Consider the following 20560-nt stretch of genomic DNA (forward strand, 5'->3'; position numbering starts at 1 on the left):
GGGATGAAAGGCAAGTCTGGAATGTGAACATAGAAGGGTATCACTTTTTAGAAAGGACAGGAAGGGAAAGAGGGGTGGGGACGTGGCTTTATACATCAGGGAAGGGATAGGATGCAGTGAGATAGAATGCAGCACAGATGGGGATTCGGTAGAGGCAGTTTGGGTGAAACTTAGGGGTTTTGACAGGGAAAGAGACCTGACAGTGGGGGTATGTTGTCACCCTCCAGGTCAACTTGAGACCCTGGATGATGTCCTGACAGGCCAGATTCTAAGGATATCTTGGGGGAGAGACACAGTAATTATGGGAGATTTCAATCTCCCGGATAGTACTTGGGAGACTCACTCGGCAGTGACAGCCAGGTCATGTCACTTCCTAGAAGCTATAGAGGGAGTGTTTTTCACACAGAGGGTCTGAGAGGCGACGAGGGGGGGAAACATCCTTGACTCGGTCTTGACCAATAGGGAGGAGCTGATAGATGAAGTACAGATTAGGGGAGCTCTGGATGCGAGTGATCATCCTTTGCTTTGAGATCAGGGGACTGGGGACATGCAGCAGGTCAAGCACTAGAAGCTGGGACTTCAAGAGGGCCAACTTTGGCCAACTGAAGGCCAGACTGGGGAAAGTCTCCTGCGATAGGTTACTGGAAGGTAAGCGAGTTGAGGAGGGGTGGATAGCACTCAAAAGGGAGGTTTTTGGAGGCGCAAGCCTTGACGATACCTCTAGTCAGTAAGTTGGGGAGGCGGAGGAGAGTGCTGCCATGGATGTGAAAGGAGGTAGTTAGAGGGATTAGATGAAAGAGGAACCTCCGTAGGAAATGGGTACTGGGGGAAATAGACAAAAGGGTATACTGGGAGGAGGAGGCCCGTTGCAGAGGATTCGTCACAAGGCTAAGGCTGATTACCAGCTGAGACTTGCCAAGAATATCAAGAGCAACAAGAAGGGCTTCTTTAAGCATGTAAATAGGAAGAGGAAGGGGAGAAAAGTGGTGGGACCACTAAATAAGGAGGAAGGAGATCCAGTGACTGATATGAGGGAACAGGAACAGATGCTAAATGACTATTTTGCCTCTGTGTTCTCCCCAAAGCAGGACGAGGGATATGTGCATAGGAGATTAGATGAGGCTGGGGACTTAGGGGCACAGCTTAGAGTCACCCCCCTTGAAGTCGAGGGGCTCCTCAGGGCACTGGACATTACAAAGGCGCCAGGCCCTGACGGGTTACACCTGAGAGTACTTAGAGAGTTGGCAGGGGTTCTCTCACACCCGCTGGCCTCTATTTTTGAGGCCTCGTGGAGAACGGGTGAAGTTCCAGAGGACTGGAGGGTGGCATCAGTGATCCCAATTTTCAAAAAGGGTAGTAGAAAGGACATGGGGAATTATAGACCGGTTAGCCTTACGTCGATTGTAGGAAAAAGAATGGAAAGGCTCATAATAGAGAGAGATCTAGTGATGCTAGAGAGGGAAGGGAGGCTGACAGCCACACAACACGGCTTCCGCAAAAACAGGTCCTGCCAGACAAACCTTGTGCAATTCTATGATAAGGTTTCGAGATGGCTAGATGAAGGGGATGCAGTGGATGCGGTATACCTGGATTTCAGCAAGGCCTTTGACAAAGTGCCCCATGATATCCTGGTGGAGAAACTGAGGAGTTTTGGGATACACCAAAGCACTGTCCAGTGGATTAGGGCATGGTTGACTGACCAAAAGCAGAAGGTAACCATTAGCAGGGAATCATCGGAATGGCGGCCAGTGACAAGCGGGGTCCCCCAGGGCTCTGTCCTGGGGCCGGTCCTGTTTAATCTTTTCATTAACGACATGGAAGAAGGGTTGAACAGTCTGCTGATCAAATTCACAGACGACACTAAAACTGGAGCAGTGGCCACAACTGAGGAGCAGGTACTCCAGATCCAAAAGGATCTGGACAGACTATGGAAGTGGGCAGGAGACAACAGGATGGCGTTCATTGTGGATAAGTGCAAGGTCTTGCACTTGGGGCATAGGAATAGCTGTCATAAGTACAGGTTGGATGACAAGTGGCTGGAGAGCAGCACTTGTGAAAGGGACCTCGGGGTGCTGGTTGACTGCAGGCTAAACATGAGTCAGCAGTGTGATGCAGTGGTCAAGAGGGCGAACACCACCCTTGGCTGCATAGCCAGAAGTGTGGCTTCTAGATCAAGAGAGGTATTACTGCCACTCTACACGACTCTGGTGCACCCACAACTGGAGTATTGTGCTCAGTTTTGGGCCCCTCATTACAGAAACTATATAGCCAGGTTGGAGTCAGTGCAGTGTAGGGCCACAAGGTTGGTGGCCGGTTTGCAGGGGATGCCGTATGAGGCAAGACTGAGGGAACTGGGTCTCTTCAGTCTGGAGAAGAGGAGACTAAGAGAGGATATGTTGGCGACATACAGGTATATGAGGGGATGTCACATGGAGATGGGTAGAGACCTGTTCTCCCCTGCAGAGGAAGACAGGACACGCTCCAATGGAGCAAAGCTCAGGGAGCCAAGGTTCAATTTGAATGCCAGGAAGCACTTCCTGACAGTTAGGACCCCAAGGGTGTGGAATGGGCTTCCACAAGAGGTCGTTGAGGCCCCATCAGTGCGGGTGTTCAAGGATAGGCTGGACGTCCACATGGTGGGCATCTCATGAGCGGAGCCGGCTAGTGCCGGAGGTCAGACTAGATGGCCCGGGATACCCCTTCTGACTCGATCTGTTTCTATGTTTCTATGAAGTACTGGCTCCCCACACAAGCATCGCCAGCCTAGAACCTTCTCCAGACATGGATGCTTTCCACATGCCATGTGGTTCTATTTTGTTTTAAAATATATGAGGGACAGGAACAATTTCGAGTGAGCCCAAATCGAAAGGAGACCTCACCACCCTATCAATTTCCCCAGTTTTCAGACACTTTATAGTAAAGTCTCCTGTGGTGTGGTTGATCACTTGGCTCCCCTTTTAAGGCCTTCACTATCACTTGGCTCATCCCAATGAAGGAGCATTAAATTCCCCACTTGCAGTCTGAACCAATTTAGTTTCACTTGGTGGTTCCCTCTTCCCGTAGGCCAGCCCGAATTCAAAGAGAGCATTTCCACCTATGAGCGCATCCCAGGAACACTTCAAAACTTGGCTCAAGCCATACTTTCCTCCGGCCTTCCTTTTCTCATAAGCAGCCCACTGAAATGAATGCCTATATCTCACACTGGGACAGATCCAACAGTGTCCATCCTTACAGTTCTTGTGCTAGCAGAAACCTTGTACAACATCAACCATATTTCGAACAGGATGAACTTCCTAGGAAATCCACCATCTTGCAAGTGCCATTGATATGGCCCTTCCACTGATGACCTCTTGTGCAACATAAATCGTTCCAGCAGCCAGATACTGCCAGATCCCATAATATTGTGTGCTTTTCTTTAAAACGCCTCCAAATGATCCTTTTCATTCTTTCCAGGTACCTTCAGGGACACCAATACAAATCTTCCTTAACTAATCCTTATTTAAAACCCTGTTCACAAACGCTTGCAACACTGAACTGCAATGAAATGTTTCTTTCCAAATTTTTCAGTACACTAAATAAAAATGTTAAACGTTTCTGCCTCCAGCAAAGTATGCGGCAATTATTTTACTCAGAGAAACAGCACTGCCTAGGATAACATAGCACAGCATACCGTATTATAGTACAGGCCAAAAAAGAAGACATAACAGACAATGACTGTGATGTGCTGATGCCAAATGTATTGAATGGATACTTCTCACACCGCCTGTGCAGTGGAAGTAACCTGCACCAAACAACAGTCTGCCCCAGATACACTTGTGGCTCTGAATATCGTGGCCAGTCTGGTGGATGGCACTGCTTGTAAACAGGGGTGAGAGAAATGTCCTTGTTTATTGTGGAATCGTTAATGATGTGTCCCTTTCTTTTTCCACAAGCGCTCTGGCAACTGTGTCGAGACGACAACCTGAATGCCCAGATCTCATTCTTCACTTTTGGGATTCAAAAGGTTCCTGGATGACCTCTTGCCACCAACGCTGTCCCCCGCTACTTCCCCCAATCTCTCTCTGTCCCACCATAGACCTGGCTGGGCATGTGCCAAGAGACCCACACGCCTGTGCGGGCCCCAGAGAAGAGCCCCTGGGCCTGCTCCTGCTGCTCTCCTCCACTGCACCGCTGCAGGCTCGCCCGCCTCTCGCTCCGGCCCCGGAAGTGGCGATGGGGAGGAGCAGGAGGAAGAGGAGCCAGAGGTGCCCCGGCTGGCCTGCCTGGCATGCGAATTGTAGCCACGGTGAGTCAGACGTGGAGGAGCAAGAGCTCCGCCAGGGCAGCCACAGGCAAAGCTCACCACAGTCCTACCCATCCCTGCTCTGTGGTTGTGGTCAGCTCTTCATCCATTGATGCTCACTGACTCTGGCCCAAGGCAAGAGCAATTCTCGCTAATGTTTCATGCAGGGTGTGAAGACTGGCCTGGGCTTGAATCCTGCGCATGGAAGCCGGGATGTGAAAGCAATGGAGCTCAGACAGGGAGTAAGCAGCCCACAGCTGCAGCAGTGGCTGCCACATACAGACAGGCTGCGTGGAAGCGCAACCCTTAGTTATTCTCTGTATGGCTCAAAGTCATCATCGGTGGCCTCGTTTGGTGAGCACTGCTCAGGGTCTGTTGAGCTAAGTCTCAGTGGGTTAATTAACCCCCAAGAGGTGCATGCAGGTGGCCATTTTGTGTGAACCTGGTGAGACTGGACGGTTGCCATGGTCAACACACCACCCACAAACCACGTGGGTTGTGGATAGTTGGTTAACCATGCCAGCAGTCCACCCAGACTGCACCCCTAAGAGACGCTGAGCTGTAGTGCCAGCCTGAACATGCTGACGTAATCTGGCGTGAGCCACAACCCACCATGGCCAGAATATGCCACAGACCAACCCCCTGTCAATTAGAGCAGCCCTGCGGATCTCAGCAATTACGTGAACTGAGCCAGAGCGACGAAGAAAACCCAAGACTCCACAAAGCTGCAGGAGGATGGACGCTGAGGACTCAAGCCCACTATTCATATCAAAACTATAACATGACCTGCGATATTTTAGAGTGTTGACGCTGCATGTCCTACCTTAAGCTTAGCCAGGAGAAGTTCATGGTCTTGCAATAATTTGTTGGTCTCTTCTTGATTGCTGCCAATTTCTAGTAAATTTGGTACTGATTCAGATAGTTGGAGCTGCACCCACGTCCCGCACTGCAATGCAAACATTGACAATTTCTGCTTATCTTTGCACAGTGGTTCTGTGTGGGCATGATCAACATTATACCAGGGCTTAGTAAAAGATTCCAGGTTGGATCCAGAATCAGAATACACCCACCAAACGAAGAGACATCAGTTAGTCATGACAAAATTAATGGCCAACTGATGCTACTGTTTCACCGTGGAATCTAATGTTGGCACAGTTTCATATCACATGAGACACTCTTCATCGGATGGCCTGAAAATATTTCTCCCTGGATATCCTATTTTTTCTGAACTATTTTTAGGATAGTTTTTGAGTGGTAGTTGCAGTTTCCATGAGTACCACACCATGTGTGATTCACTCAAGCGGCACTGTTACTCATACCTTGTGGGAATGGTATTCAAGTTTTGGACTCGCTCTGCAACATGTTACCCTCCTTCCTTCCTTCCTTCCTTCCCTCTCCCAAACCCCTTTCCTCTTCATCTCCTCCCCTGTTCTTTCCTGGCATGGATTTTCATGAGAAAGGTAGGCAAGAAATCTCTAGATGTTTTGGCGGTTCCCTTTCATGACACCCCTTCAGAGGGACACAGGTGTAAATGACAGCATGATTTCTTTTTGAGCCTGCATTCTGTATGCTGCCCTGGGACCTTTTCTTAAAAGGGACCGGCTGTCCCCCAGCTTTTGTTTTGTGGCATGTCCTCACACTCTAAACAGAAGCGCATGCACACATGTGACCTTTCAAGCTCCTCCCCCTCGTCTCACTCCTGCAACACTATGCACACTACTGGTGTGTGGCACCAGACTGCATGTCCACACAGCATATACTCTGTTGCACATGTGCGCATGAACCCACACAACTCAAAAAATCTGTCAGCGCAGCTTTGCTCATCAATAAAAGAGGTTCCGTGCAGAACCTTCCAAAGCCTCATTGATTTCCATAGATCCGTTGCTCCAAGTCTGCATAGACCCAATTTTGCCATGCGATCCAGAAGGAATGCAGAAGCAGATAAACTTTAGCAAACTTAAGTCTGAAGAGGAGCGGATGCCACCGGTTCTCTTTCCTTCGCATACTGGCGAATTATTTTTCAGGGTAAAGCTAAATTGTTCCAGTTAAGGCTTTAAGTAAGGTTTTTTCCATCCTAAAATGCGGATTGAGATCTGCATCACAGAAGCATTAATTATTTCTTCAGGCTTCCCTTTAAATAATCCACTCACACCAAGTTAGACCAATTCGCTACCTATACCCTGAAGACAATCTTGAACAATGCAAGAAAAGCACAGCTGCATATTTTGTGTCAGAGAAAAATTAATGCCAGTAAATAAATATGGTCTTGTACACAGTAACCTGCTGCTTGCTTAATTTATTTAAAGTGAAATACCTTCGGAGAAAGCAAAACATCCCCTTACTTTAGACTGCAGAAATATTGGGGGTGATGATTAAGTGATGTTTAAAACATTTCACTCAGCATGAACTAATTAGCAACTTTCCCACTCCTTTCCTTGGCAATAAAGGAGCACTTTTCTTGATTTATTTTCCTTTCGGTTGCTCTAGATCAACTTGTATGTGCAGAAATCTGAGTAGAAATGATAGAAATCTAAGCTAGTCGATGGTGCAGACCTACCAGCGTAAGTGTCCCAGATCCATTAAGCTTACCTTAAGAATAGCTATGGTAATTCTGCAGTCACCAGCCTGGACAAGGACAGAACTAACTGTTGTTGTGGAAGGTGGACCGTCTGGCCTGGGACTGCTTGCCATGGTGCCCAAGCAGAACCTGGCTTTATGCGGAAAGGTTCCCTTTTGGTGGCTGTGAGAGTCTGCTGGTCATTGCGGGAGGCTACAGATAGGGTGGCTTGGCTCCGCTCCGTGAAAGAGCTCAGCTAACGCAGATTGCTCTGCCAGAAGGAAAGAACAGGAGGTTAAAAATAGACACCCCCATTGAGTTTATCGTGAGAGGGGGGAGGCGAGGGGGAGGCGACACACCCCTGGCTCGGAAGCATGGAATTGCTGCTTCTGCTGCCCCTTGCAAATAGTGCTCCAGGAACATATCTTGAAGCGATGAGGCATTCTCACTTTGCTGGTAATTAAGTGCTACATACTGGAAAAGGAAATAAGGGAGGAAGCAAGAGTAGCTTTTCACTAATAAGTGTTTACTATCTCAGGAACATTGTTTACATTCTGCCTTGAACCTAACTATCACAGGAGTGCAAGCGCTTGAGAAGCCCACCCAAACCCATAAATCAAAGCAACACTCTCTGTTCAAGCAAATTAATTCCATTACTGCACAGCGTATGCATTGCACTGCAGGACAAGCAAACAATGGGAACAACGCAGCCGAGATCCCTTGGAGGAGGATTCCTCACTTCACCGTTCCTTAGACTATAATCTAAATGAAAAATCACAAAGCTTGTAGCAGTTTGTTGTCATTGGCGCTGTGATTTGATCAAGGGCACTATTAATGGATGCTGGGCGGGGGGCAGTTTTCTCATCATCACCCCCATTTCAGGTTCTCTACTTATTTAGTTTTTTAATATATACCCCCACTTTCCACCAACAATGCTCAAAGCTGTTAACAAAACACGAATAAATTTGTCAAGTAAAAATAAGTGAAAGCTTAATTGAAAGAATCTTAAAACAATTAGGAACACAACAATAAAAGAATACTACTGTGCGTGACAAAAAGGTATCCTTAAAAGATGCTGCACCATCGTCTTTGCTGTTTAATCATGAATGCACTGTGGGATATGGGGAGCTCCAGAACTGTACACTGAAAGCTCCCCACCCTGCTGGCATGGAAGACGGTGCTCCTTCATTTTATCATTTGCAACTTCAGCGTCTTGTGCTTTGACCCTGAAATCTCAGTGCTTCTCTGTGTCGGAAGTCACTCCTGTGTGGCGCTCAGGAGCGACCTCTTCTTCAACATATTTCCAAAGGGCTTGATGGCCAGCTCAGTTCGGCTACAGGACTGGGCAAGGAGGCCACCGGTTCAGAGCAGGGGGAAATCACAGCCCATTTGCAACTCTTGCACAGAGTCGGTTCATGTCATCTCCTGCTAACAGCACAGAGCACGCCCAAGGCAGCCCGCGGTATCCGGCAGCAGCTGTCTGATTCCCTGTGACAAGCCAGCTGAGACAGTGAGCTCGGCCTGTAGGCCACAGGTTGCTTGTCGGATGACAGCAGCAGACACGGCTCGGCAAAGCCTTGCTTCTTTCGAATCTGTCACGAGTCATGACGGTTTCTCCAAAGCAAACCCCAGCAGAAGGATGGATCGGCTCCACAAGGCAGAGATGTGCCTCAGAACCCTTGCCTGAACTTTGTAAATGGGAGTTCCATTTCACAAAGCAGAACTTTTCAGTTGCCAGCGGGACACTGTTGCTGACATATAGATTTATTTACAGTGAGGTGCAGGAAACGTGATCCACGGGGCCTCTGCAGCTGGCCTGCCATTTCTGGGGGCCCTCCAGAGCCGGCAGTGTTTGTCCACATGGTAGCAGCGCCCAGGGTTTCCCGTGCCAGCATTAATGCTAAGAAGGGACACCTTTCTTTGCCACAGATGAGGGACGGGGGGGGGGGGAGGGGGGTAAGCACAGGGGTCCTCAGGCTTGTGCATTTGTGTGTGAGCGTGCAAGTGTACACCCACCAGCACCAGCACCCTCTGGCCCCTTCCCACACTACTATTCTATGGTTTGCACACTATTTCTCCCTGTGAAGAAATCCTAGCACAGAAGTCATGAGGGGAAAAAAGATCTCCCACAACTGCAGCAGAGCAGGCTCCCAGACTTGTTCCCACGTGCAAGCCCCTCACTGGATCCCCCACGGTTGTGCACCGTATGCTTGCACACATTTTCACCCATCTGGCCACAGCAGCTTTAACACCACAGACATGGCTGTTTGTATCTCGTGCAACACAGTGAAGTCAGCAAGTGCAGAGTGGAGAAATCGAAGGGATGAGCGTTTGGGGCAGCCATTTGCGATGGGCAGTCTAATATCTGCTGTGCCAGAGCTGTACCTGAGCTGAGCTGATACAAAGAGCGTCGAAAATTCTGTCTGTGCAGATGCATGTGTGTGATTTGTGTGGATTTTGCAACCATCAGATAAGGAATATAGCAGATTTACAGCCAACTAAATAAAACACAATATGATAAACAAAATAAAAATAGACAAGTAGCAGTTGCTCTTTTAAGATTACGTGGAAGCCAGGGCTCTGTTGCTGGAAACAAAATCAAATTTAAGAACCGGTTTGTGGACATGCCAATTATATCTATATTTGTACACACATATAGGAGACGGAAGGTGTGCTGGTACAGTGGGCATTTAGGGAGCTGCCTCCCTGTTTGGTTACCTGCTTGTCTGCTTTTCAGTAACCTATAAAGATCTCTGCTCATCTCCTTTTAATTTGGCTTGAACCATGGGTTGGTCTTGAAATGTAGGTTATTGTGTTGTCTGAACCCAAGGCAAAAACATGAACCCATGGTTTTTAGTTGCACTGTGTGTGTGTGTGGGGGGGGGGGTTGTGACAAAATCATGGTTTGTTAGCATGGTTGGGATCAAACTACAATTGCCCACAATTCAACAACAATCCACATTCAACCCATATATAACCCTCGAGTGCAAGTTATCGTGTTGTCTGAACCTGGTAATTGAATTTAATGGGACTTAATCCCAGGCAAACGTACCTTTAATGTAATCTCTTTTTAATGGTGACGTTTTCTTTTTAAAGAAAGTCTGCCTGGAAATTGGCTTACGCTGATGATTGAAAGTGTAAATGTTTTTAGATATTGCCTTTAAATGTTTCTATAATGTTAACGGTAAACCACTTGAGAAAACTTCTGTTTTGCATCGTATACATTCTTAAATAGCCTGCAATTAGATTTTGAATTGATCTAACACGAAGGTTCCCTATGGGGATTATGTGGCAAGCAGAAGCCACTGAGTCAGGGCCAGATGGTTAATACATTAGTAATTATTTCTTTAATGAATTAGTCATGTTATTGCTTACCATATTTCTAAGCTATCTGTAAGTGGTTTACAGTCAAAAATGAAAGCACAACACAATGAAAGCAAAAGCTCATCAGTTAAAATATTTAGCATTTTTTTAAATCAAGATCAAAAGTATGACAAGAATTAAACAGACGGGACAGCGCCATCAATCAGGGAAGGCTTTGGTGTGGAGTCGGGTCCTTCACAGGCACATAAGCCAGTCGGGGCTCCCAAATCCTGGGAGGGGAGATTCCAATAAAGCGCCTCTCCACTGCCACGCCAGAAAGAAGGCCTGCTTCGGGGTAGCCGCTGCACAGCCACGTGCAAGTCCCAGGACAGCCATGGGTGCAGGAGCTCCTTTGATGGTCTCAGCACCTACAGAGCTCCTTGTCAGGAAGCCATCTGCCCAGGAACTGCTCGGACTTGGCTTGGCAGCTAATCAGCAGTCCAACACCACTGCAATGTGTACTCGGCCAGGTGTCCTGTTCAGCATCCTGGTCTCGGCCTGAAGCACCAACTGCAGCTTCTGGACAAAGTGCAAGGATGGCCTCACATAAAGAACGCGATAGTAATCTGAAAGCACAGGCACCCTTGCAAAGAGCAGACATCAACTTTGCTTCTCAGGCCCTACACATACATTTCTTGAAAGACTTGGCTAATAGAGGGCGGGGGTTTCTCTAGGGGAGGCACAGGAGCCCAATCCAGATTTGGAACCAAGTATGGGATTAAATCTCATATGAAATCTTTCCATCCACTATGACTGCAGCCTGAATAAAGCAAATGGATGCCTAGTTTGTGAGAGAAATTGCAAGCGCAACTGAGCCCTCCGTGTGTGTGTGTGGGGGGGGGGTGTTAATGCTCTCCCACCCCACATGCTGGGACCTCTGTCTAGGCTCTAGCAGTTCATAGCCTTGAATGTGTGAAAGTAGTGTACTCCTAAAAACAAACTGCTCGTGAAATTATTGCTTTTAAACATGGAAGCAATAGGAGACTCTGAGTTGGTTCTATATGGTAAATTCTCACGTCAGGACATTGGCCTCTCAGTAAATAACCATGAAGTGGTCTCAGAAAAATATAGTTAATAATCTGTTAAAGAAATATGCCATCTCTAAGCCAAATCCCAGGCACAGCTCTTGATGTTCGTGACTCAGAGAACCAACAAGAAGGCCAAACATTGGACAGGCCTCTTAAGGAGGTGCTCAGCAGCAAGATAAACAATTCAGAAAGACTTGCATAAAGGGAAAGGAATGGCTGTTCAATTTATGCTGCTGTTCTATTTGGGAACCTGCACTACATCGTTAAAGCAGACGACGTTGGCTTCTTCCAGAATGTTGGGTGGAGACTCATAATATTCTGCAGACAGTTTGACTGGCGCTGGAGCTACAAGCCCCCAACAGGGAGGCCAGATGAAGAACGGACAGGGTCCTGTGCCTTTAAGGCAGAAAAGGGAATTCAGCAAGTGCTGGTTTGGTGCAGCATCTGCCTTCTGTGAAAGGAAGGACTCTGCTTAGGGAAGGTCCCTCCACTTGGCTTGTGGGGACACACACACGACTACATGTGGGGAGTCTGTGCAGCAGTTTCAGGGGCCTGGTGAGGCTGCTATGTGGGGCGGAGGGGAGTCCACCTCTGTCAATGGGAATGAGAGGGGTTGTTCTTGGTGCACATTCCCAGCTCATGCCAGTCTGGCCTCATCAGAGGAGGACGGAGGAAACCCCAACTCACAGCACTCAGTGGGGCTCATACAGCATAAATCCGGAACCAAACCATGGATCACGTGACAAGCGACACTTAAGAAAAGTGGCAGGAACCCCCTTTTCTCTAGCTTCTGGCCTCCCAGTGCCCACGTGGCCTGGCCCAAACCTGGTCCCACAGGTGGCACCATCGCAGAGACCTCCGCAGAGGGATAACAGCATGTTCCCCCTCAGGGCTTTAGCCCTTCCTCGGCAAAGTTAGATGACAACAAAGCCATCGAGTTGCTTCAAGGTACGCAGAGAGACCCCAAATGCTCGAAGAGGGTGCCCTTAAGCAGATCCTGTAGCTCTGACTGATGCGGGATTGCCCCAATGAACACAGCAGCTTGCATGGGAGAAATGGTCCATTTCAGAGAGGGTGCACTGAACCCCCTCAAAATTGCACAAAGAGACATTTGTAAAAGGCTCAAGCCAAGGAGAGCCCTGGTGGCATAGCAGTTAAGACTGGGACTCAGGAGGCCTGGACTCCAGTCCCCGCTCAGCCATGGAGCTCTCTAGGTGACTCTGGGCCAGTCACAGGCCCTCAGCCCAGCCTACCTCACAAGACTGTTGTTGTGGAGGTAGTACTGAGAGCAGCAGGAATAGTATGATGTAAGCTGCTCCGAGTTCCTTGAAAACCACCATGTAAGAGCTCTCATTTCTTCAAACACAGTGACTGGGTTCCCATGAGGAAGTGCAAACAAGGTGGTTCTGCCTTGGCTTTCCATGGGAGGTCCAAGAATGAAAAAGATACAAGTGGACAAACAACCTCTGGTCAGCCTGATCATCTGCTGGTGTATCATGGCCCAGTCACACAACAACCAAGTTACCACGGCTTATTCCCAGGGTGGGTTGTCGAAGTCATTTGAACATATTTCAGTTTAGATCAAGTTCTGCTGTTGAAACTTGCAGCTTGTGGCTGCAATGGAGTTGGAGTTAACAGGTTGCCAAAAAGAGGGTGTATTGAAAATAGGAAAGAGAGTGAATGAATCTACACAAGAGCTTATACTAATAATTCAGAAACAATTACTCCTATTTAGATTTCAAGGAAGACAAACAAATTAATTTTGCATCCAAATCACCTCCCCCCACAATTCTTTAATTAATTTGTGCCCTCCTCAGGTCTTTCTGATCAGTTTTTATTCAATTAATTTGCCCTCAGATGATTTAACTCCTGCTCTAAAATCAATTACCCTTCAATAAATTACTCCCATTCAGTTCAATAAATTGTATCATTATCCCCTTAAATCAAATTAAATCCTTGACAAACAGGCTGTGCTGTGCAAGTCCTTTCTGGTGGTGGTGATGGGGTGGCATCAGTTGGTGGATCTGTCTGTCTTTTTAAAAGTGTAATTAAGCCAGTCAAAAGCAAGGCCTGCTGGGCCTGAGCTAAGCTGCTTGTAGTGAAGCATAAATCCAGACTTCAAACGTGTCTCGGTGGGGAGAAAAGGAAAGAAATCGACGCCTCCATTGTATTTACAGGGAAACTGGATGGCAAAAGAAATGGAGGCGCTCAGGGGCAGGCTTTTTTCATACAACTGTTCCCATAAAGGAAACCGCCTCAATTTCTTTTGCTCCCTGCCCAGAAGCTTTTGAAGATTCTGTCCATGACACAAGGCAGCTTGCTTGTAGCTGGATTTCTTACACTTTTTAAAAGTCAAAAACATTGCTTGGCCACTGCTGGGAGCAGTGCTTCTCCCTCCAAGCAGTATCAGTCTCACCTGCATCTCTTTGCTTATTGATCTTTATTGTTTCATGAGAGTCTCTGAGCATATGCAAAGTGAAGTGTTGAACCCTGTCTGCTGTTTATTTCTCAAAGCTCTCTCTATGAATCCATCTGGGTCTGTACCCACCCCGCTTTGGGGAAGGACTGCTGTCAAATCCATCACTAGCTCACATCATAATCAGTGAAAGAATTCTCATGTTACCCGTGAAAGCAGAGCTAGAACAAAATAAAGAATCTGTAATTGGTTTGGATCAAAATTAAGTTCATACCAACAGCAGACCAACTGAAGTAAATAAGTTAATAAATACAGTAGGCATACTTAAAACTTCCATGGATTTCAGTGGTTATACACTCTAAATATGACTAAATCTGCATCCAACCTATGGTCTTCCAGTCAGCAGATCTGGGTTTAATTTGGGGTAAAGTATAATCTTTCCCTCACTTTCTTGATAGGCCCCTGCCAGCTATTTCTAGAAACAGTTGTAGATTGTTGCAAAAGACTGGGCGATATCCAACATCAAGTGAGTGGACTTCTCCTTGCTCATGGTGACTTGAGCTTGCCTTCCATCTACTGGAGCACCCTCCCAGATTCTTCCCTGGAGCAGATTTGGAGGATTTATTTATTCATGTATTTAGGACATTTATAGGCCATCCATCACTTGCGTCTCTGGACGGCTCACAATAGGGTTCGAGGGACTACATGCGTATGTGTGTGCAAGTGTGCGCATAAAGGGGGGGATGTGTTCCACTAGTGGACGCCATTCCCCTGGCAAATGACACCACTCAGTACAACGCACTAGCGATCAAGTTTATCTCCATTTTTATTGTGTGCGCTTTGATCAGAGAAAGCTGCTTTCCAGCAAGGGACAGAAAGGTTGTCAGTTTCACATATGCTCATCCATACTGTTCTGTCTGGTTTCCCCATTAATCTGTGAATTTAAAAGAGCACTCAAATCTGTATGTAAAGTATTTAACTACCAATATTTCAGACTTTTAAAATATGTGTGTCTCACATTTTCTTTCAATACATGTATTTCTAAATATATTCCATCTTAAATTATGCATTCTGGTATACCATTTGAGCCAAGATCTGCATCACACCATTCTGAAAAATGAGAACTCCGAAGGATAATTATGTTGCTTCCAGTGTGGGTACTGGTCCAGGAGGTACCTATGAGGGTACTTTACAGCAGGATGCACAAACACTGATTCCCTCAAGTTTCCTTCCTTGCAGCTGAGAGAGCTCCACGTTTGCTAATAGAGAGCTCAGGTAGCTGGTGCCAACAGAGATGGGGTCAAAACTGGGCCAGCAAGAAACAAGCAAGAAGCAGCACAAGGCAATCCATCGAGGAGGTCCCCACCTTGAATTTACAAGAGCTGAGCAGTGCTGTTGTGGATGCGACATTTTGGGGGGCCTTCATTTATGGGGTCACCATAAATCGGAGATGACTTGACGGCACGTAACTACAACAAAGTATGTACTGTGTGAATAAATTCCTCCTTTGGTCTTCCTAAAATCTGACACCATGTTCCAACAGTATGAGAAAGAATAATCTCTACCTATCCATTTTCTCCACACCATCATCATCATCACAGTACGTTTCTATACCACCCATAACCAAAGCTCTTTGGGCAGTTGACAACATTTAAGTCACCCATCCAGATTTCAACCTGACCTGACCCCGCTTAGCTTCCAAGGTTAGGCAGGATCAAGCACTTTGGGCTATGCATCTCTATAAGATCTCCTTGGACGTTCCTTTCTAATAAGCTAAACAGTTCCAGAAGTTGTAACCTTTCTCAAAGGGGAGATTTGCCATCCCTTGATCGTTACAGTTGCCCCTTTTGGTGTCTTTTCCAACTCTACAATGTCCTTTTCAGGTACCCTGACCAGAACTACTGCACATATTATCCTAACTGTAGCTGCACCATTTATTTCTGCAAGGGCAGTATGATATTGGCAATTTTATTTTTGATTCCTTTCCTAATTTTAACAAATGTGGATTTTGCCTTCAGTATCTGTAAAATTCAGATTTTTTGCTTCAGTAGTTGAAGTAAAAAACCTACCAAGGTAAATAAGCTTGCTCCCAGGTAAGTGTGCCCGAGATTTTTAGCCTTCAATTTTTTTTGGTAGATCCAAGTACAAAGTTGTTCCCCCTCACCCCCCTAAAAAATTTTTAATAATACTGTGAAAGGATAGCTTAAAATAATTCCTTCTATCACCATGGAGCTTGGTGAAATATTTTGAACTGTGATATAAAAGGAAACATAGGGTACACCAAAGTTAAAATAATAATAATAATACTTACTATCAGAAATGGTATGCAGCATAATGGATGGTTGAATTGCTAAAATTGTGGCAGAATTAAAGACATCTTGCTTCGAAGGAAGCAGCCTCTGTAGAAATTGCTCAAAGTCCTGGAAAATGTGATAGCAAAACCACTGAAGGGAACATGAGGCATTTGACAGCTATTAGTCCTTTAAAAAAGTAGAAAGCTTCAGGGAATTTCAGTAATTGCTAATATGGAGTCTTGCTGTGGACTTTATTGGCTTCATCCGTTGGTATTTTCCAGTTATTGATGTCGTTTCTGTCCCTTGAAAGAGACACACAGGCAACGGTGAAGTCGTGAGCGATTGCCAAACAGAACCACACGGAAATACAAACGGGTAATTCGGCAGTCCCTGAGAAGGCAGCTGGGAGGCATCTGGTCATGCTATGGACTTTCTGTGGGCAAAGAAGGAAAGCTCACTCTGGAAAGTTCTGCTGCTGTCCCCACCTCGGTCCACAGGGCTCTGCATGGACACGCTCCTGTGTGCACGGGTTCGAAAGTTATGGCCCTTTTGCACGCAGATGCAAGAAGGGGTGGTGAGGGAGTTTTGCTCCAGAAGTGCTAACATGGAGGACGGGACCGGGAGTAAAATGACAGGAGGGAGTATGGCTCTGTTGGGCTCAGCAACTGACAGACAGCCTTGCACGTCTGTGCAAGAGTGCCCCCTCCAAGAGCAGGTGAATTCCCGCCTCCCTCAGGACTCAAAGAATTAAATCTCTTTGCCACTTTTCTGTGGGATGGGACTTCCCTAGAGGGAACGACTAGTTGCAAAAAGGGTGCTGGTGCAGGGAGCTGAGAAACGAGGAATCCCCACAAAGGCTCCTGGGATAGGTGCTGGCAGTAGCCAGAGGGCCAAGAGGGGCTGGGTGAGCGGCTGGGTGAGCCAAGAGCAAGGGACAAGCCAGCCATCACCATGGCTTGATCTCAGGCTGGCTGAGCGTGACATGGAAACTCACATCCGGGGCATTAGTATCCCGATTAGGCATAGAAGCTTCCTAAATAAAATAAAATAAACAAACTATTCGGTAGCTGGGAGGCCGACTCAGGAACACCAGTTCTGACACTGCTGCAGCTTGCACTGGATGCTTTTTTTTTTAAGTAGATAAAAAGAATCGAGATAAGGGACAGCATTATTATGTGTTCATGCATGCAATACACCAGACGAACCTTCTGCCTGCTGCGCTTCTCTTCTCATTACAGCTCACCCCACCATTCTTCTTGTGTGTGTGAGCACCGGCTGAGCCCCGAGTGCCCATCCAATGTTGTGGCCTGAGGATAAGCCATTGACTCCAGAGGCAAGACTTTTAAGTCTCCATAGCATGAACGGCATGATGAACAGCCAGTGCTTGACCTCTCCTTTCCTGAGGCAATTGTGGCACTGGGAGGGCTGGCCAGGGCAGGAAGCCACGCCAGGCAGGTTGACCTACATCCTGGTTTGGGGATGGGAAGAGAAACTGCTGAGGGACAGAATCAGACGTGGTGGAGGAGGCTGAAGGGGATCCCTGCGAGGAAAAGCGACCCTGGCCCCACGTGGAAAAGGCATGACTGCCGGAAGACAAACAAGTGTATCATATGCTCCCATCTGTGGACATAACATTGGTTTTGTTTTACCTCTAACCAGTGGTGTGAGAGCAGGCGACCAAGGCAAGGAACACAATGTCTTTGTGGAGAAAGAAGGTGCGGTGAGTGAGGTCATGAAGCTCTGGTCATCAGCTTAGGGAGCCTGAGGCTGCAGGGACTAAAGGCTTGTGGTGAGAGGAAGAGCCTCCAACAACCACTGGTGTCTTGGAGGGATTGGGAAGGAGAGCCTCAGCGTAAGGAGCTGCATTTCTCCTATGAGTCCCTGATGAGAGGCAAGTGGGACGCTTAAGGGAGCCCAGTGACCAGCATTTGGGGCCTGAGTATGAAGGCCCACTGCTCAAGCAACAGAGCTATAAGAAGACGGATAGCAGCAATCAACACTTGGCAAACCCACCACTAAGCGTTTCCACAAGACAAGGCAGCAAGCAATGTCTCTCCTAGATTTTCTCACCAAGCACTGAAAACCAGGACAGAGGTGATGGCTGCCCATTCGAAGTACATGCGACTCGTGTTTCTCTGTGGAGAAGGGAGGGGCTCAGCACAGAGTGGCCCAATCTATATTTCATGGGAGCGGCAGGGCTGTGGCTCCACCTGTGGTCATATGGCGTCACTTCCACTGACATCAGGCTTTGGCCTCCATGCCTCTACGAGGGGCCACTGTGGGAAATAAGATGTAGATTTTATCTTCGATCCAATCCTACGGGACTCTCCTTAGGCCAGTGGTGTCGAACCTCTGGCACACATGCCGCAGCAGCCAAGCAGAGCCCTTTCTGTTGGCACACGAGCCAAGTCAATGCAGCATCGCCCCAGCAGCCGAGCATCGGATAACAGCGCACATGGGGGCCATGCTCCTGCTCGGAAAGGAGTAGCAGCACCAGGCAATGACATCACGAGCTGCGACTCATTAGCCGTGACTCATCCGAGCTTTCGCATAGCCGGTCAGTGAGCTGACAAGGATATGCATATATTTGCTTGGACTGGCTGTGAGTTGCTTTTTCTGAACTGAAACCTCTGATTTCAGGTTTTCTTGTAGTGTTGGCATTTGCAATAAATAAGTGGGTTTTGGGTGGCAGTTTGGGCACTCGGTCTCTAAAAGGCTAACCATCACTAGGTTAGGGTTAGAAAAATGAGGTGTCCTGGCATGATTTTGATGGATGGAATGTTTTTAGAATGGGCAGAAATGATGGGCAGTGCAGAAAAAGCTACTCAAGGAAGGCTTCTTCAAAATCATCTTTTAAAAGGAACTTAAGCCCTGTATTAGGATTAGGGGTGTGCACCAGGGTAGGGTTAATCTAATGGTGGTGAACCTATGGCATGTGTGCCACAGTGGGTACGCAGAGCCCTCTCTGTCAGCCCACGAGCCAAGTCACCCCATCATCACCCCAGCATCCATGCATCAGATAACAGTGCACATAGGGGCCATGTGCATGCTCAGAAAGGAGTCAATGATGTCACAAGCCACAACTCATTAGCCGTGACTCGACCTAGCTTTTACTTGGCCCATCAGTGTGCTGCGAAGGAGATATATTTCCTTGAACTGGCTGTGAGTTGTTTTTTCTATACTAAAACCTCAGTTTTCAGGTTTTATTGTAGTGTTGGCATTTGCAATAGATAAGTGGGTTTGGGGTTGCAGTTTGGGCACTCGGTCTCTAGAAGGTTCACCATCACTGACAGGCCCTCACATGATCATGCTTGAACTACGTGGGAGAGGGGCATGTGGGGAGCAGACAATAGTAAGAGCCAGACTTTTCTGCATTTGACGAGGTAGGGAGGACCATCATGAACACAGTTTTTGCCCCGTGATCCTGCACCTCCCATTGATGGTGTCTGTAGTTTCGTGATACTGGAGGCATTCACCCATAATGCTAAACTGTGCCAGATGGACACCACATGGCGTGGTATCTTACCTTGGGTCCTGGGTTCAGGCCCCTGCATAGTTCCCACACACGAGTGGTTCCCACCCTCCTCCATCTTGCCTCTTAATGTTGGCACATATCCCATCAGCACCTGTGGCTGCAAATCAATCCCAGCATGCACCGTTCCTCCCTGCATTGCCTCCCTTTGGCCCGCAGTCTCGCTTGGGCATGGACCCAACTAGCTGCCATTTCTGTTTTTGTTGTTTCTCTGCTGTCCCACAGAGAAACTCTGGGCTCACTAGAGTAGCAAACTTGTTCTAGAGTAGCCCCGGAAGAACACCCTCAGCTGCTGCCTTACTCTGTGCTAATGTGCAGGCACTTCTCCCCTCACCTCTGCCCGGCCCTTGCTGCTCCCCCATGTGCAGGACTCGCACACGCTGCCCGGGCTGCCTCCCCACTGCACCCAGGCACACGGAGGGCATCCACGCTCGTTCCTCTGCTGGGCAGACTTTGGCGAGGGACTGTCAGGGACAAGACAGGGGTGAAACAGAAGCCAGGAGACAAAATGGGTGGTATGGGCTTGCCTGAGCAAGCACCCAGCATAGGCAGCTCTGCAAGAGAAGAGCACTGGCCACCCAAGCAGGCCACACGCTGGGTGGTTTCCAGGTGCTGACCGAGCAACCTGCAGTGACCAAACAGGGGTAGCAGGCATGGTCACCCCCAAGGAGTCCTGCTCTTCCAAAGACCACACCAAGGGGCTCACTGGTGAATCGGTGAATCGGCGAGTTTCCAGTTCATCAAGGCTTGCTAATTTCCACTGAGCTCCCATGTTCAATTATGCTGTAGTATACTCTTTGCTCAGGTAGAAAAAGTATGCATTTCAAAATGTATTTTGGAAAGCACACCCCAAAATGCACACTTTCCCCCCGCCCCAGACCGAAATGTGAAAATGCATGTTCGGAGAAAATTCAGATTTTAAAAACATGCAGTTTTGATTGCAAACACAAATTTAAGAACATACATGTGAACACTTCCTAAAAATATCTCTTTGGGTATGTGTTTGGAGGTGCCAACATTAAAAACAACAACAACCAAGCAAAGCAAAACACAACAAAATTCCCATGCGTTCAGGTTCCATGGTTGTT

General features: G+C 47.6%; 1 protein-coding gene across 11 annotated transcripts in view; it reads right to left on the reverse strand.

The window, feature by feature from the left end:
• The window catches only part of CCDC141 (coiled-coil domain containing 141), a 125828-nt gene extending 118699 nt beyond the window's left edge, over window positions 1-7129 (reverse strand). For 6 of the 11 annotated variants that reach the window (XR_006414411.1, XR_006414412.1, XM_044426939.1 and 3 more), the window contains exons 1-2: window positions 6872-7129; window positions 5106-5228 (exon numbers count right to left, since the gene is read on the reverse strand). Coding sequence is in view for 9 of the 11 variants with exons in the window: in XM_044426939.1 (XP_044282874.1) it covers window positions 5106-5228; window positions 6872-6973 (225 nt within the window). In the remaining 2 variants the exon portion in view is untranslated. The remainder of the gene's footprint in view (window positions 1-5105; window positions 5229-6871) is intronic. The other 5 variants (XM_044426944.1, XM_044426943.1, XM_044426942.1 and 2 more) reach the window with 1 other exon arrangement.
• Between the last annotated feature and the right edge of the window lie 13431 nt (window positions 7130-20560).

The sequence above is a fragment of the Varanus komodoensis genome, unplaced genomic scaffold (assembly GCF_004798865.1).
Source record: "Varanus komodoensis strain SLA01 unplaced genomic scaffold, ASM479886v1 scaffold18_1, whole genome shotgun sequence".
NCBI classification, from domain to species: Eukaryota; Metazoa; Chordata; class Lepidosauria; order Squamata; family Varanidae; genus Varanus; species Varanus komodoensis.